The 20,027-nt window shown below is 27.4% G+C and overlaps 1 protein-coding gene across 2 annotated transcripts in view; it reads right to left on the bottom strand.

The window, feature by feature from the left end:
* Positions 1-2,930: 2,930 nt before the first annotated feature.
* Positions 2,931-20,027, bottom strand: part of LOC129978115 (WAS/WASL-interacting protein family member 2-like) — a 79,659-nt gene continuing 62,562 nt past the window's right edge. Inside the window, exons 1-6 of one of the 2 annotated variants that reach the window (XM_056090612.1) lie at positions 17,994-18,287; positions 13,049-13,258; positions 11,362-11,499; positions 8,875-9,786; positions 7,275-7,364; positions 2,931-3,572 (exon numbers count right to left, since the gene is read on the bottom strand). In XM_056090612.1, coding sequence (XP_055946587.1) covers positions 3,442-3,572; positions 7,275-7,364; positions 8,875-9,786; positions 11,362-11,499; positions 13,049-13,235 — 1,458 coding nt within the window. In that variant the 5' untranslated portion in view covers positions 13,236-13,258; positions 17,994-18,287 and the 3' untranslated portion in view covers positions 2,931-3,441. Of the gene's footprint in view, positions 3,573-7,274; positions 7,365-8,874; positions 9,787-11,361; positions 11,500-13,048; positions 13,259-17,993; positions 18,288-20,027 lie in introns of those variants that run through there. The other variant, XM_056090621.1, reaches the window with a different exon arrangement.

Here is a 20,027-nt window from a genome sequence, read left to right as displayed (position 1 = left end):
AAGTTCAAAATTTCTCAAAAAAATAAATCTTTCAATAAATTTACGCGTGAGTGACTAAACACCACAGCGATGCTTCCACAGATTGAATGCTGGTTGCTAATTCCAGAAAGACAAGTTTAACCTATTCTTCCCATAGTTATAGCAGTCTCGCGCATGCTCATTAGCTCTAATACGTGAATCTCATGAAAAAGAATAACTGTCTTTCAAATCGAAATATGTTTAATCTATACGTATGCAGAAAAAAGCGAGTAAAAATAAAAAAGGGACGAGTTTCGGTGGTTACACAATTGCGAATGGTGGTGTTTTTTAAGCCACTAGTTACAATCTTTAATTCCTACAATATTCAGAAATCGGCCTTTATAAGAGAGTTAAAATAAATTAAGAAACTGAAAATTCCCAGTTCTTTCCCGGTTTTTATGGAAATTAAAATTTTCCTTTACGTTTAGATGATTTTTAATTTCCTTTTATTTTCCAAGTGCCATGACAATCCTATTAATACTACATCATCCATAATTTTAGAAATTAAGATTTCATTCATCATTACTAAAGCAACAACAAAAATTCTTTTAGGTTGAGGTTTTTATTGCCGTGAGCTGAAGTACAACTTCCTTCTTTTTTGAGTTAGTAAGCCCGACCAGGTTTAGTTTAGTTATATTAACGTCCCGTTGTAAAGCAACACTAGGGCTATTTTGAGACGGACTCGTAATTTTGAACCGCGGTCAGATGACGAGGACGACACCTGAGCTAAGCCCGATTTTTAACTTCCTCGTATACGTAGCATAGAAAATGTATAGTAATCGTCAAAAAATTCGAACTCGAAGTTTTGACGAATCTCCGCGTTTTAGATCTCCCTGAGTTCGAAAAATACATTTTTGGCATTATGTCCGTGACAAAGATAACTCAAACAGAGCTAGACAGTTGGAATTTGGTATATGGTCTTTATCCCAAATTTGCAGATTTCTGTCAAATTTTGAATAAAATTTTCTCAGAAGTTCGTTTGTCCGGCTGTTCGAATATAAGTTAACTCGATAATTACAAAGAGAAGAGAGCTAGATAGATAAAATATGGTAAGCAGATTTAACATCTATAGTATAGACACCTATTTAACTTTGAGCCAAATCTAACAACGGATTGATCTCTATCGGTTCATACTTTCAGAAACACGTAAGCGCACTAATTCAGAAACGCAATGATTTAAATAACACCAAATTTTGTGACAAGTGCAGTTTTGTGTCAAATCTTTGTACCGATCAGTTGGAAAAAAACGTGTCTAAAGCAGAAATTCGATTTTCGGATATTATTAACAGTATGCCATGGTTTAATCGCAAAAAAAAAAAAAAAAAAGACATGATAGATCTACTAAATGCACACGAAAAATTAACACTTCGTAACTATTGTAGGTCAATGCTATGCAAGATGTTCTCTGGCATGACAAATTTATTAAAGTATGCAAGAAAATTTTAGGAATAACCACTCCTGCTTAAAAAAATAATTTTTTTTTAAAGTTTTGCTTTCATTAAGTAATCTTGAATAACCGTAAACATTAGGATAATTAAAAAATTTACAAAAATCAAATAGAATTTTATAGTATGATTAAACATCATTGAATGCCACATGTGAATGTCAAAATGTTGTATGTTAAAATTTTGTTACGAGATAATAGAAAAAGAAAAACAAAAAACATTGTTGTGGGGTTTGTTTCCACATAACTTTTTTTTTTTTTTTTTTTTAATCATAACTTAGCATTGACAATGCCATGAGAGTGAAGGTTTTAATGAAACCATGAGATTGTTATAATTTGTACTTAAAAAAAAATTAAATTTAGAAAATTTATAAAAAAGAAAAATTTATAAGTCAATTTTAAATTTATAATTTTTAATTTCATTTCATTAAATATGAATATATAAAAAGGGCCTTTAAAATATTAAGTAAATTAAATGTACGTGATTTCATGTATTTATTTTTTTCCCCTATAAGCATGTTTTGATTCAGTCAATATGGTGTTGGATTCATTCAACTGATTTTAAACTAATAGACTCGCACTATTTTATAAAAAGTAAGATCAATCAATCATAATTTCTGCAATAATATATTGATTTAACTAATATAAAATATAACTCTTTACATCATTCAGAGAATTTTCACAGCAGGATTATACATCAGCCATTAACCGTTTAGAAATTAATTACTGAGCCATAATTAAATTGGAAATCCTATATAATACAATTCGAAAAAAATGAGATTAATTTTTTGCTGAACATATCTTTAAAAAAAATCCAAATGCATCTTCTAATTTAATTTCACTGGTTAGACATGGTATACAAGATATTTTTTAAAGAAATTTTTTTACCAATATATTTCTTTTAAATGAATTCTATTTGTTCTAAAAATTGCATGTCTTCCATTTTAATAATAAAGAAAGTTCTGAGTGATAATTTCAAAATTCTAAGATGTAAACTAATAAATAAATTGACACTTTGCCTAACGAAAATCTTGAATCACCTGCCCTAACCAGGTTCAGATTCCAAGCTATTTTATCATTTAGGTCAATGTGTTTACAAAAAACTCATTTTTCATCATTACAAATAAAGTGCTCAAAATAAATTTCAAAAAGAACTTTTCATAGATAACATTATACAAATCTTTAAGCAAAAAAAATGTCTAAATTTAATAATAAATTTGAATTTTCATTTAACACTGTTAATGTATTTTTTATTAATGTTAAGACATTTTAAAATCAGATTTCTCAGTGGCAGTTGCTTCCATTATTGAGAATGGAAGTTATTTACAGTAATAAAAAACTAATAATGAAATGTTATGGAAATATAGAGAAGAGAGGAAAGGGGTTGTTTCATATGCAATTCAAATTTAAACCACTTTGCAATAAAAAGCTTAATCGTCTTATAAACTCTGTTAAGGAAAGACAACCATTTTAGTAAGAAATTATTTTAATTTGACTACAATCAACGCAGAAGAGTATTAAAAATATGAAGCATCAGGAATCTCTCTAAACTCAATTACCACAATCAATGATTGACAGATTCCTTTACAATGATTAGAAATATACTTTTTTTTTCTCAAAAAATTAATTTCTCTCAAATATCACTAACAATTTCATTCTTTACAAGTGCAAATATATTCACCATTTTACATAACAATACCGCAGGTTAAATAGTCCCATTGGGAAACAAGTATACTACAGGAAAACATACAGTCCAGTAAGCCACACGATGCAAGGGTACAAAACCTTAGAAACATGCGATAATTTAAAAACCATCAATTAAAAAAAACATGCACAAACTTGGTTTGTATTCTTTAGAAGAAGGCTTTGACCATAACATGGGTGTGGCACACCAGGATAAAATCCATTTGAAAACTTTTTATATATATTTACAAGCATAAGTGAGTTTCCCTATCTCAGTAGTATTACAATTAGATGAATTAGCTGTGAGCATAGTTATTGGTAAAAATCCCAGAATTCAACTGGATATGAAGTCTGGGATTTGGATCCACTGCAGTCTGGGGAGGTGGAGGAGGAGGCTGACGCCTAGAACCTTGCTTTTGTCTGTTAGCTAGAGAAGAAAAATACATCAGGTTTAATCAAACAGTAGATAACAAGATATTGAATAGAATATATAAAACTAAATATGGGGGAATCAAGAAAGTAATTGTTCTATTTTGAAGATATATATGGTAAATCTTGTCTTATAAAAGGACACTGTGCATACTTAAAATATGCCTACAGGACACGCAAATGATTTTACATGTGTAATTGGTTGGAGGAGGAGTTTATTTTTGGATGGTAATTGAAATGTCTACCATAAAGAGCTTAGCAATCAGTCATTATTTAATGATAAAAGCCATAAGGTACTGATGTGAACCATAGCGCCGAACTAAATACTGATTTTAGTTACTCAACACGGTCACAAGGTATTAATTGTTCTAAAAATGGTGAGTGGTGGGAATTAAATAACCTTGTAGTCAAACTTGTATCATAAGCAACATATTTCTAGGGCATAAAAATTTATAAATTGATTGTTTGCTGTGTTTGGTTTGTTTGTTTAATGATATAAAAGCCATATTTGGTCATTCTGTGCTATGTTGACTCAATTTAAATAAATATATTAAAACACAAAACAATGTTTACGTCTGTTCTAGCAAATATTTTTAAGAACACACACATACACAAAAAAAACTTACTTTCCGGACAGGTCTCTTGTAAATGCAAGAATACTACATTAAATGATTTTAAAGTACAGAATTCTAGTATCAAAAAATAAGAGATGAAACACATTAATCAGGTAGTTTTACCAAAGAAAGAATATAATTAATATAAATTAATCTAAGCAAATAATTTTTCTTGATCCTGTATTCATCAATAAGGCCTATACTAAGCCTTTTTGAGCCTGAGAATTCTGGAGTCAAACATTTGTGCCAAAGTGCAGTTTAAGTTTCCACTTAAAAAGATATCTATTTGAAAGATTGTAACAATGTTCCCCAGAAAGTTTTACTCAATTCCATGGCATTATCAAAATATTCTAACACTACATGAAAGAATTTTTTTAGAAGCAACTTCATAACCATAAAAGAAAATTAGTTATGTCAGAAAAAGTAAAAATGTCTTTCAACAGTAAATTCATTAATACATTATTGTATATTCAGGAAAGCAACTCTTTTGAAATAAAAATATTATAATGGATATAAATATATAGCCTTATTAAAATCAATTTGTACACTGCTAAAAGATGTTTCAGCTATAAATACTACCCTAAGTTATACGAGAGGCAACTGTTTTAAAAAAATATATGCAGGTGAAAATAAACCATATATAGGAAGTCTTTGAAAATGCATTTACATTTTGGCAAATATATATTGCAGAATGACATGAATAATGTACAGTGACTAGAGCTTACTTTTTTTTTTTTTTTTTTTGGAACATACCGAACAACATTCTACATTTCTAAAATAATGTTTAGAAAATGCTACTGATAAATAGTAAATTACCTAATAAAATTAAAATGCCAATATTTTAAGCACTATCTTATCAGATGGTTATTAGATATGTATTTTAGTGAAGTTTCATTGAGCATTGACAGATTATCATTTGTTACTACATATATTTATTGTAAAAGTAATGAATTTTTTTTATCTAAAGGGTTAAAGTTTAAGATACAAAATTAAAAATATGTATATAATAATAATAAATAGATTAAGCATGAATTAAATACAAATTATCTTTTTTAAAGCCATGACAAAAAACAACAACAACTTATGATTAGATAACCCTTTTATTTCAAATAAAAAATATCTATTTGAAAGATTGTAATAACGTTGAGCAGAAAGTTGTACTCGATTCCATGGCATTATCAAAATATTCTAACATTATATGAAATAAATAATATATTTTTGATTGTGATGCAACATGATAGTTGTATTCTGATCTATTATATACTATATTGGGAAATACTTTTAAATTAACTTTCTAGCTTATTTTTTTTATATCGCATCAGGTTTCTCCCCTACTGATAAAGATTAATATCAGGTTTTCCCCCTACATGATTAATATGGCCAAGTCATACTGGAGAAGATACCAAAAGCAAAGCAAGCTATATGATTATGATAATGGATGCAACAACAGCAATACCAATTTTGTAATTCAAGATGGCCGAAACTGATGATAAAGGATTTGTTTAGTTAGAAATGAACGATTTAGGACATTTTTAAAGACAGACTTCAGAACTTTAAATATCGAGACTGCATAAGGAGGGGGAAAAAAATCTTCTTGGGATGGAGAATCATATAATTATGAGACAAAGAAAATGAAATTTAATAATAGTATAGGAGTGATCATGACCTGTATATTACTATGACGTACAATGTTCAACGGAGGAGCTGGGAATTACGAAGCTTAATAGAACCAAACAGAAACTGTTCATTAGCCACTAAAAGCATTTTTCCTACATAAATTATTCATTTAAATCAGTCCCAATTTGCCATTCAGTTCCTCTTTATAAAATATAGTTTACATAAAGAGTGCATTTGAACTGTTTCAATATAAAACTCATGAATGAGTTATATTAATTAACTTTAACGGATAAAGCAAGAAGAATTAGATGACAAGAAACTGGCCATCAAGCAAGATAATCCACATATTCTACATGAGACACTTAACAGAAAAAACAATATAACTATCTCAGCTCATGAAGCAGTTTGTTAAAACTGCTGAAAAGGAAGTACAATTCCAAGCATCTTATTGTGGTATTTTCTACACTATCTTTTGAAAAAATAAAGCTTGTAACTTTTAAAAATACAAAATATATACAAAAAGTTGCTCTCCCTGCTTTATATATCTATCTGAATATGTTTCTGGAAATCTCAGTGCTATCAGCACTGAATATACAGAATGATTCTACCAAGATTTAGAAGAAAGACATTAATACAAATTAAAAACACACACACACATGTTAATTGATTATTTCAGGCTTGTCAAAGGATTAGACACATGAAAAATTATAAGGGAAAATTATTATATTAACTGTGCTTTGCTTATGATTTTATATTAATTATGGTACGTGAATTTATTATTTGCACCCATTTGATGGAAGTAATATGTTCTTTGTAAGGGGAGGGGGAGGGATAATAGTAAATACATATATACAATTCGATAAAATTGTAATTTATCTCTCATTTTCTAATTTCCATTCCAGATATGTTTTCTGCATGTTTTTTTGGAACATGAATGGGGAGAGGGGGAATCTACATCATAGGCAGGTTTGCCAGCTCTGAAGTCATATTTGCCTTCTCAAGACAAAAGTAAGTAAAAAAATAAATATCAGATTTAGGCTAATGAAAGTGTTCCTCAATACCATTACTTACAATCAAACATTATCAATGAATGAAATAATTTCTAGAATATAAAATTATTAAAAATAATCTAGGATAAAAAAAAATGGGATCAAAATAAAGTAATAGATTAAATCTATATTTTACTTAACAGTGGCACTTTCCTTATATTTTCAATGTAGTTTTGAACCCTTATGTCTCATATGTAGTGAAGAAAAGTAATTCTACCAAATCCACTACTACATCGTACACGAGGTAATAATGAAATAGATACTTAAATTTAATAAAATAACAGGTTAAATTGAATTATCAACAATATAATTTTACAAATAAGCAGTTGCAATTCTAATTTTTTTTAATAATGTTAGTTGAAAAACACTTTTTTAAACACCTAAAACAATATAACATGTATTTGAAAGATTTATACATACCTTTACTAGGATAAGTCTTTTGAGTATTAGGATATTTGTCTGGTTTTGGCAAAGATTGTGCAGGATGAAACTTGAACCTCTCTTCAAAACCTAAAAAGACATGAATAAATTTTTAATCAAAAAGAAATTCAATGTATTTACTATCTAAATTTTAAACCAGAAAAGAATGATATCCAAGATAAAGAAATCTAACCAATCAGAAGTGGATAAGAAATAAATGATAGAGTAAATAACTGTTAGAAGTAGAACAAAGAATAATTGAACTAAAAAACTCAGTAGCATATTTATAAACATTCATAAAAAAAATACAAAGGATATTAAGTTTATATTGATCACAAAACAGAGAAGAAGTTATTGTTAATTTTACAATCTAATACTTACATTTTATCTTAACATTAAAAGCACCTTTTATTCATTACTGTAACTTACTTTGTTGTATTAAAACTATGATTTTTGTAATTAGAATGTTACGAGTGCATACACAACAGCATAAAAGAACAAAGGTTCAAATAAATTATTAACTACATTTAGCAGCTCTTTACTTTTCCCGCTGTCAAATATGCGGTAAATATTAATTAAAAAAATAGTTTAAACAAATTGAATATTTATATTTGTTCAAATAATTCATGGATAATATTTAATATATATGAAAATTATAAGCTTAGCTCCATAATTATTTAAAAAATGGCGATGTTCCAGAGATACTGCCCACTAGGAGAAGTAATTAAGATTTTAAAAAGTTTTAAAATAACGTTTTTAATTTAAAAAAAAATTAGAATAAAGATAAATTTTTCATTAGAAAATTTATAATTATAAAGCTTTGAAACACTCAATGATAATCAAAGACAATAAAACAATGTAATTAAAGGTTACTAAAATAAAATACATTGAAACTTCCTTATTAAAATATTATTATAGTTTGCTTCATTTTTTACAATTACAATGAAAAATGGCTGATTGAGGATGAATTGAAAAAATTTCCTTATATTCAAGAAATTCTTAAATAATTTATATAACAAGCAAGTTTAAAAATAAATAATTTATACAGAGTTCAGTTAATAACATGTATAAAATTATCAGTTCCAATAAAAATGTAATAACACTTTTTTCATTATCATGGATGAAAATATAAATGTTTGATATATAAATTAAATAAAAATTAATGAAACATAACATTTTGTTTCAACTCAATCCTTAACCTTATTCAAGTGAAGGATACTTTCTACTATACATCACACTGTTGATAAAGAAATGTGATGCAAAGCAATCTTCACCGTAGTCTAACATCATTTATTGGTTCCAATTATATTCAGAATAAAAAAAAAAAAGTTGGAAAAAAATTCCATGGATTTTTCTTTTGTCAGATTTTTTCTTTCAATTTATTTTCATATCTTATAAAATATTTTAGTTCCAAGTCATAAAAAATTACGAATGGAAAAAGTTTGTGAAGCCATTATGAAACGTATAATGTAAAATCGAAAATTCACAGAAGACAAGCTATGAATGATATTCCAAAACAAATTTCAACATTAATAAAAAACAAATTTATCAAAATTACTACCCTAAATACTAAGAAATTTTAAGGAAAAAAAAATATTACTTGAAGTTTGTTTCATAGATGATACCCTCGCAGGAGGAGGGGGTGGAGTATTATTCACTGAAAGTGTTGCCTTCATCTGGGAAGGCGGAGCAGGATGAGAACTGAATTGATGTTGTGGTGGAGGTGGCGGTGGAGCAGGTGCCCTTGGAGGTGGAGGCCTTATTGGCCCATTCCTATTGCTTGTTGCCACAGCTCGATTAGGTGGAGGTGGTGGAGCCGTGCTCATTTTACTCCACTGATTACTAGGAGAGGAACTCGTGACCATTTGATTAAGGTCATTAGGTGCACTGTTGTTTCTTGGAGGGGGTGGTGGTGGAGGGGGCCCTATGCTTTTGGAAGTAGGCTTGGGAGTGTCATTGTTCGCAACAGACAGTTTATTGGCAGCAAAACGCGAATTATGACTCTCTCCAACTCCAAAGCTTTGTCTTCTGAGGATATTTGGTGGTTTTGATGGAGGTGGGGGAGGACCAGATTGGGGAGGCGCAGGAGTAGGATTACTCTTCGGAGGTGGAGGAGGCTTAACATTGGGTGGAGGACGAGTAAGGCGTGGCCTCTGTCCAAGGTTCGTCTGAGAGGCAGAACGCTTCACAGTTGAGGGCTTGTTTACAATTTGTTCAGCATTTGTATTACTTTTAAAGACTGGTTTCTGACTTGCAGGAGGCGGTGCTGGAGCAGGTCCTTTGATATTAAGATCATCTGGGAAATCAGGATTACCACCGTGTGTGTTCGAATTATCCAAGTTGGCAGTTCGATAGGAAGAAACACCTGTAGTCATTCGAGGCTTTGATACAGGACTAGGAGGCTGAGAGCGACTTCCACTCAGTTGTCCAACTCGTAGATGGTCCAGAGAGGAAGTACTACTGCCACTTTTGATACTCTGTATTTTCAATGTTGACTGTGATAAGCCTTCTCCTAAAGATTAAAAAAATAATAATAACAATTAAAATTTAATAGTATTGTTAAGTACATAAGAAAAATATAAAAGATAGCAAAGCTAAAAGGCCTTTGACATTCATTTTAGAGACTCAATTGACATGCATTAAAAATACATTTTAATCAACTGGGAATAAAATATATTTTGGGAAGTTCTCCATTCTCTGAAATTTTTGGCAATTGCCTGTTTTTGAGAGTGAATCTTCAAGAGAAAAATACATATTAGATTTTTTTTTTTTTTTAAAAAAAAGGTCAATTCCCATGTGAATATTATTTTGTGAAGTTTAATTGAATTGTGGAAAGCATGCAGAATATAATTACGAATATTGAAAATTATTATACATTTCAACATTTAATAAGAAAAAAAAAAAAAAAAAAAAAAAAAAAAAATTCTGATGAAAATATAAAGCTTGCCTCAAATCCAATTTTTTCATTGAATAAAATGTCTGTTGAAAGACCTATGTATGTTTAAACAACATATCTGGTGTTCTTTTTTGTTTCTTTTGAAAATTAAATGTGTAAATCTATTTGTAAAGATTTGTTGAATACTTTGTCAAATATTAAATTACACACATTAGATAAATTAAATAAAACAACTTTAATGTATAGAGTAGTGCTAATAAACAATAAGTATAATAATGCAATTAAATATGAGCAATTAGTTGGCCAATAATAGAATTTTTAGCATCTTGCTTTCTAGGAATGCTTTTTGGAACAAATAAGAAATCTCTTTACAAGGCTCACCAAATAATAATTTTTCATATACTTATAAGGCCACTTCAATTCTACATCTAACAGTCATACTGAATGACACAGTATTATCTCCAGCTGTTAAATCTGATGAGAAATCTTTAATACTTGAAGCAATAATCTTATTTACTAACACCCTTTTCACCGAAATACACAGGAAAAAATAGCAAATGACAAATGACCATATCAATATTCTTTTAATACTGGGAGAAAATTCAAGAAAAACCACATAACGATCTAGTTTTTCTTCTCTCTTAAAAAATAATGCATGTGCATTTTGCTTACTTTTCAAGTACCTGATGAAAAATGAAGTGTCTTTTTAAGACCCAAAAAAGATTCAAGGGAATTTCAACAGTCATTGGAAATCCTGTGAATATTGTTTCAAAGCAGCATTCTATTACAACTAAGCCAAATAAAATTAGAATAAAAATGGATTTGCTTAAATGAGTCATTGGTAATTATGATGCAGAAATTTAATTTTAGAATCTTGCAGGAAAGAAACAGGTAATGACATTACAGCTTTACATGTTTTTCATAGGTAATAGATGACATATTGACTCCTTGGCAGAATAACTTAAATGAGTCATTGGTAATTATGCTGCAGAAATTTGATTTTAGAATCTTGCAGGAAAGAAATAGGTACTGACATTACAGCATTACATGTTTTTCATAGGTAATAGATGAGATATTGACTCCTTGGCAGAATAACAACAGCAACAAACAACAGTTTACATGTAAACATTGTATCAAGTGCAATTGCTGACAAAAATCAAATAAAAAAACATAAGTATATGTAGCTTTTACCATTTCTTGGTGTGGTAGGTCGCAATTTCGGAATGCCTTGGGCAAATAAGCCTCCAGGAGGAATAAGTGGAAAGGGACCATTTGCTTTATTTCCAGCAGATGGTTTTGGAGCACCATTTGTTGACGATGATTTTGAACCTATAAAAAATAGATTTACTCATCATTATTAATCTTTAAAATAATAACAATACAAAGGATTTAATTATTTGAATTAATTTTACTTAATTATTAATATGTTTTTCTGCAGAATCCATGCCAATTATTACTAGCTCTTCACTACATTAAAATTTACAACAGTATAATTTCAATCACAAAAAATAAATAATTTGCATACATCATATAATTAACTTTATTCAGGAGGCAAGATTAAAAATAAAAGTAAGAGATTGATTAGTGGGGCAATAAAATGTAAAATTATTTGATATAAAGATATTCAAAGTTCATTTGAATTTTTATAGTTTTTCAATTATACAAGAGTATATATATATAAAAATAAAATTCTCTAAGGGATAAGATGAACCTTTATGTAAAAACTAATGCATATTTTAAAGACTTTTCTGGTAATCCATTTTACATAAATAGAATTTCTCTGAAAACTAAGTTTTATTTGTCAATTAAAAATTTAAAAATTAAAGCTCTATATGGCATTAACACTTTGACTGCTGCATTGAATTTCTTACAATGTAATTTATAACAGCTCACTGGTCATTGATGACCAACACAGTAGTGAACGTGCTATATAGTTTTGTTTAGCTATTATGCAATTATTCATTTAGAAATAATCTATATTTTTCATTTGTTTACATCCCAATGTGGTTCATTATTTATCATTAAATGCTGCCTTGATATTAGCTTACAAAAACCTGTTTGTATATAAAATGAAAATAACACTTAAACAATGAAACAATTAATCTGACTTTAATCACTCAAACATATTACATTCCTGAATGATAATCAGGTTTAACAAATGAGCATTCTTTGATGTCATCAAAAAATACATAATCTATTTTGCAATCCTAGAAGTATGTCAGACTCAATGAAAAGTATACCTTATATAAATATAATTTCTTGTACTGAATTATTAAATGCATTTCACTTTCAATCAAGAAATTCAAAAAAGTTCACATTTTATTCACGGTGATTTCCTTAAATATTCTGAATTTAGTTAAGGCATCTTAATATAGGCCAATATTCAACTGAATTATAAAAAGAACTAAAAATGGGGGTAGAGAATGAAACTACAAATTTCACCTATATACTTATATGCAATAAATAAAAATAAAATTTGTGATACTACAGATTCGTAACCCTACAGATTCATAACAAAGAATAAATTCATTTTATAAATTTAGAAAAAAATACAATGATCAAAGCAGTATCCAGATTTAAAAGACGTCCTTTATCAGCAAATAAAATTTCAAATTTACATCCTTGGATATATTAATGATATTGCAATTTTTACAAAGACTTTGAAAGTGATATTTATGAATAAGTTCTTAAAAAAATGACCTGCTAATTGATTAATTACAAGCATTACATCATAATTTCTAGGGTCTGATAATAATAAAGGGAATGTAGAACTAGTTATTTGATTATATTAATTTACATCTACAAAATTACTAATATATACTACAACAAAATATTTTAATTAGTAAGATTAACATCAGGTAAATATTAAATTACTTACCATCAATAATTGGTGCACTTCTGTCATTGGTTTCTGCTTTTTTTAAACGAGCTCCTTTTCTGATTTGGGATAAGAGAGCATTTCTGTCAGGAGGAGGTTCAAAATTGTTTTTTGATTGGGCACTAGATCCGCCTAAGGGTTGCTTTGGAATAGGAGGAGGTGCAGGAGGTGGCGGAGGAGGAGGCATTTTAACTGATTACTCTTGTTTTTCTGAAAATACAAATTTCTAAATGAGCATGTACAAAATATGAATAAAAGCTCAAATACATGACAGAAATTTACAGTACATAAAATTCTAATTAATATGTTAAAAATATAAAATGTATCAGAAAATAAAACTGTCATATAGAGTTTCACAGTAAAAAAAAAAAAAAAAAAAAAAAAAAAAAAAAAACTGATTTAAGTTGTTTGTTTTATGATACATAATAAATATATAAAACCAAAAATGACCATTCCATGCCTTATCAAACACAAGGAATAAAAATGCTTCACTTTCTTTCTAATTTATTTGATACTGAAAATCAGATACAGAAATTATTTAAGAGTAATACTTCTTTATAAAATTAAAAATACAAACTAAATAATTTTTTTAATTAATATATATGGAAGTGTCATATAAGTTTTGAATAAAAATAATAACAGAAGTTCTGATGAATGCAAAAACAATGTAGAAAATATATAGAAATGTGACAAAAGAAATCTTATATGTTCCAGCTTGACACAAAAATATAATTTCAGGTTTGTTCGGTGATTAAGAGAGAATTTATAGGTTGTGTCACATTACAAAAAGAGCAGAAAAATTGGTTCTATATACCGATATAATACATAGCATGACAGTTATTTCAAACAGCCATGGCCTATCATGAAGTACAATAACTGGGCCACAGTTCCAGAATTAAAATTTAGGAAGTCTTCAAACATTCATTGATTCATCTGAATCTTACAATTCAGTTCATCATAATTGTTATTAATGATCTATTTATTTGCAAAATGGTCAAATAGTGCATTAATTCTTACTTGAAGCAATTTCAAGCCCATTTAAACCAAAAATTAGTCTTTTCATTTGCAGGAACTTTAAGACATCTTGAAATTCACTGAAGCATTTTAATACCTAAAACTGTATAAAATCTCAACACTGCAGAAAATCAAATATTCTAAATGCATTTTTAGAATCTACATATACAATGGGTTTCAGTTAAAACATACATACACCATTATACAAAATTAAAAATACACCACATATTTTTAATTTATGTAATGTTTTACATTTAATATTTTCAACAACTGTCTAAAAATACAATTTATTCTATATTATCTACCAAATATGATAATCCATGATAAGAGTTTTCAGTATCTTCATTCTACATGTTTAAGAGTTGAATCTTTTTTTAAAAATATATTTTATTGAATATGAATTTATAAGTGGTATTACTGTTGTTAATTAATCCTACTTTAAACTGAAAATATCAAATTACAAATATAACAAAAAGAAATACAACTCAGTTATAAAAGTTGATTAAAAAATTGTGCCTTTGATTTTCTATGCGATTATAGTATAATTTATATTATAATATGATTTCAAATATTTATAAAGTAATGGAATTATTTTAAACTGTTAACAACTAATCTTAATTTACAGGATTATTATATTTCATCTTTGTAACTAACATAAGCACAATCTACTGCTCTAACTAATAAGTCAATATGTATTCACAAACTCATAGAATATTTTCAAATGGCATATATTGGGCCTTAATCAGATTTTAAAGTGTTATTCATCACTTTGATTTTTCTTTTGGCCTTAGAATTATTTTTGAAACAGAAAACTCACTTTAGTTTCATTGTAATAATATGGGTGCTTATAATTTAATAGAAATTTATTGAAATCTGAGTTGCAAAATTAAACTGGGCCCAAGTTAAGGAGTAAAATTGCAATGAAGGAATGATTTATCTCAAATTTTGGTCTATTCCAAATATAAGCAAATGTTAAACAATGTTATTTACAATAAAAATTATATAATTATTGCATACAAATTTAGGTAATGACTATTGAATGAAGGTAAAAAGTATCAAAAATCAAACAGGAATTTACATTTTATGAATTGCTTAGCAGTAAGCAAATGAAATAAAGATAGCAGGTGATTTTCGTTATTCCAAAAGAATGGAAAAGCAAAAATTATTTAAGGATGATTTTCATTATATAAGAATACATAAGATTATAAATTCTTTTGATTTCTTTAAGTAAAATTTGAAAGTTATAAATTCGAGAAACTGCATAAAGTTATAAATAACTGATGTCGGTGCCAAAACAGTATTTTAAAAATTGGATTAATATTTAGTTAAATATCAAACAAGCTTGAAATAAGCATATTTTATCAAACAGTAAGTTTATATATATATATGAGAAACATTTTAATAAGATTAGTTATGTTTGATATGTTTGTCTAAAATAGTAGAAATAAAACATTTTATTGAAAATATTTCTCCAAGTATTATTCCGTAACACCTAATTAAAAACTTTCAGCATTTTGAGTGACATAAAAATAATTTTTGTATATGAACTGATTTAATGTCTAACTGAAATTAATCATTGCATATTTTGAAAAGATCCAATATTCCTAAACATGAACTAGAGGTAAAAGCATAATAAAATTTCAAAACATATCTTGCATACAAATGCAACTTATCTATCAAAATAGACACAAGGATAATAATTAAAATTAACAGAATGATTCTATAAATGATATAATATGTAATTTAGCACTCCCCAAAAGAAAATATAGTTATGGATGTAAAAATATTATACAACCAACAAGCAATTTCTCTAAACTTAGCAGAATATAGTCTTAAAGAAATTCCTTTTTAAAGAAAAGTTAGCATCAAAAATTTAAATTTCCAGAAATTTAACATTATGAATTAATGCTAAATGCTACTATGCTAAATTAGTTTTATTTTACATATAAAAATCCAAAATTTAGTCAAGGATAATAGGGGGAGAAGACTGTCTTTATTGCAGGAAATAAAAGAAAAACTGTTTCCCTTATTTGAAAGATTGGAAAACCATTCCAATATCCTTAATATATCAGATCAACCGTGTTAATCAAGCTATGAAAATTGCTCAACGTATTACTAAATAAGAATCATATATTGATCTATTTATTTGTGTAAAAAATTAATTACATAATTAACTTGCAAATTATTAACTGAGACAAGATAAGAAATATCACAGAGATATTCAATAATCCGAGAAATAGTTATTAAAACTTTTTCATTTACAGCAACTTTATAGGCTGAGAAAATTTTTTGTATCTGAAATGAAATGAAGAATAAGAAAATACAGCACTTATGCTAAAATAAGACAATTTAACTTTAAAATTATTTAAAAACAAATTTTAACACAATTTTTTTTAATATAAAGATGGTTTTGTTGAACTTTTTACATAGAAAAGTTTAGAAATTGGATATGTTAGAATTTTTATAGCTTCTCACCTAATATTTTACTGTGCACCCTATTGTGGGTCACTATTTTTAGTTTAAGTAGCAATTTAATTAAAGTATTAAGGAAAACATGAAAATATAAAAAGATGAAGAATAGAAATGAGATATCTCGACCTACTCAAAGGATTACAGTTAAATTGAATGACCAAGATGTCGCAACAGCAACAGGTTGAGTCCTAAAAGCCATTAACAGTTACAGAATAAACTTTCTTATAGGAGATATCCATACCAACAAAAAGATGATAAAGCAATTTATGTTTAACTAAATCTAAATAATCTTTTATGTACAGAAATAAATAATAGTAAAACTTTTTAAAGAATTTAGACTTGCAGGTAGCAATTTACAGTTTCATGAAGTAAATAAAAATGGATTTAGTCAATACACATAACCAGTAAAAGTATATGAAAGTTCAATCATGCAAATAAAATTCAATAGTTTCTAGCATGGGTTTTTGTTTCCAAAGAGTATACAATTTATTAAAATTTTTGAATATAAACTCCCAAAACTCATTAACATTTTGTGAAAAAGATTAGTACAAAATTATAAAAGAAATTTATCAGAATACTTCAAAGAAATTCAATATACAACATTAAAATCATTATAATGCTTGCAAAGATTATATGTGTAGTCTTTAAGAGATTAATTACATCTGCTAAGAAAATATATTTTCAGGTAAGTTTAACTTAATCATGCAACAATATAAACAAAAAGAATTAAAAAAAAACAAACAATTATATTATTCAGGCAAAAAAAAAAAAAAAAATACTGTAGAAGAGTAAGAACATGCATTATTTAAAATTAGTTACAAAAAAAAAAAAAAAAAAAAAAAACTCATAGGGTTAAAATCAGATAGAATATTATATACAAAATACCAGAGAAAAATTTTATATTCATCTTATTTAATAGAAGCAAAAAAATATTTATTGAATATAATAAGGCGTCACTATATAATTTCAGAAAGTATATCAGTAATGATAATACAAGGAAAAAAAAACCTTGATATATGAAGTAAACAAGTAGATTATTCATAAAGTTCTAATAACCAGGATTTAATGTGTATTGATTTTGTAATGCAAATACAGGTATCAAACATGTTATTAAATTATATCTAATAATCAAAAAAGAAAATAAGAAAGCTAAAACACAAATATAGTCATTAAAGCAAGTTAGAACTCAACGCTTGTGCCAGCAATACAAATAAAAAGAATGCAAAAATACGGAGCTAATTAATTTAAATAATATAACTTCAGTTAGTAAGTGAGATTTGATAGAAAATTCTGCTTTTATAAAATACTGTAATGCAAAATTACCCACAACAAAAAATGCATATTGTCAAATAGATAACATTTGTTTATCATCTTGAAATAAACACAGCAATTACTACTTTACAAAATCATAACCAACTAATAACTCAAATTTAATATGCATTTTAAAGTTCATATTTACCCATAACTTGGACATGAAAATAACTCATGTTTAGAATAATATTTTTGGACTTCGTAGATGGTTTTTTTCATGTGACACTTTCGTATAATTTACACCACGGAAAATTTTTTGGAAAGCCAAGCAGCATAACATAGACTGAAGCAGCAAATAAAATTAATTTAATTAAAGGTTTTAATTCTGATGTTTTTCATAAATATTGTCATGGCTTAAGAACGAAAAGGCTAAGCCCTTTTTTTAACAACATATTAATCTTATCTATTTCAGCTTTACACCTTACAACTTTCAGATTTCATTTACAATGATGCCAAAGTTCATTTCTAATACGCACTAGTTTTTGTATCTCACTATAAAGTTTGGCCCGCTTCATTAAGGTATAGAAAAAATGGCTTAAAAAGATACAATGATTTTAATAAAAAAATTGCCTAGCACAAAAACAAATTAAACTATTTTTGCAAAAATTTTACAAAAATGTTGTTGGTCTTAGTTTAGATCTAGATCTTTATTTAATTAGCATTAACATTAATTTAATTTGATAAATCCTGTTAAATTAGTTTAAATTAATAGAATTCGAAAGCTAAAGACGAGCAAACTTAAGAATTCAATTTATGGCATAATTTCTTTATTTTAAATACCCTCTGAGCTATAATTAGATGCTTGAAATAGATAAGATAATTTGAAAATCGCTCTAGAGCATAGTGAATTTAAGAATTTGTAAGAATCAGAAAGCAAATATAATTTATTGTTATGATATAATATTTTTTAGAAGGTAGAGCCCAATATATGCAAATCAAGAGAATTCTACCAAAGACTTTCATGTATGCTAAGAGTATTTTTATTTCATGATACCATAAACAAAGCTAAATATGGATAGTGTGTGTCTTTCTTTCTACCCATCCTGACCAAAATGTGTTACAAATTTACAATATTGATGATAAGTCCATGCGGTGGATTTTATTTTACTAAGACGTTCTGTTTTTCAGTAATAACGCTCATATATATGAACGTTAACTCTTCGTTAGATAAGAGTCCAAAATTTGACTCAAATCTGCAATTTCATTGGTTTAATTTCATTCATATGGAAATTTCCGTTTACGAGTTATCGTATTCATATGGGCATGAAGAAATGTAGAGATGCGTATTTCTTAGACGATTTTTGTCTGACATTTGTCAGAAATAAATCTATAAATTTTATAAGAAGCCCACATACGAAATTTTATATGTGTAACCTGCTGTTTTTTTTTTTTTTTTTTTTTTTTTTTTTTTTTTAATTATTCCTTATTTACAGACCAGTTGACAAGCAGCATGATTCCAAAAATTTGCTTCGGATTCAACGTAGAGATTTATCAAAATCTTTAAATCAAAGTTCTATTTTTTATGAGTACAATGCTTTTCTTTGGTATATTTCTTATGCAAAATAAATAAATAAATAAAAAGTGACGACTTTCAATGAATAATAAGAAAGAAGTAGAAAGCAAAAGGAAATTAACTTTCAAGAGCTATAATCGTCTTGCCAAACAATTTATTTTAATCACAGTTCTGCATTAGCCAATTAATTCTGTAATTTTAATCTCTCTCATGCTTTATTTTATATAATTCTTAACGAATTCAGTTTGAATATCTTTTAGGTATCGAATCACTAATGCAAAAATAAGCCTCTCAATGGAATTAAAGTTTGACTGCAATTTAATGCTGCAAAGGAAGACAAAATGAATAGAAATAAACGTATGAACGGAAATGAATAGAAATAAACACATCAACACACACACAAAGTCAGTTTGAGCTCACGTGAACAAGTAAAAATTGACCTCATTTAATTTTGTAATGCCTTTACAGTGAAACAAGATCTAATGTCGCAGTTCAATATAAGGCAACGTGCAGTTGAATGTTACAAGACATGCGCAATTACTTTTCGGTGATGTTACGAGAATTGTCGCCATTGATCAGTCAATAAAACAATATTTTTACTACAATAATAAATAAATTGGTAATATTAAGGAGTTATGTTTAAACTTTATTGCTAAATTTCACACCAGA

The sequence above is a fragment of the Argiope bruennichi genome, chromosome 1, assembly GCF_947563725.1.
Source record: "Argiope bruennichi chromosome 1, qqArgBrue1.1, whole genome shotgun sequence".
In the NCBI taxonomy this organism is placed as follows: domain Eukaryota; kingdom Metazoa; phylum Arthropoda; class Arachnida; order Araneae; family Araneidae; genus Argiope; species Argiope bruennichi.
This window is presented reverse-complemented; position numbering and strand designations above follow the sequence as displayed.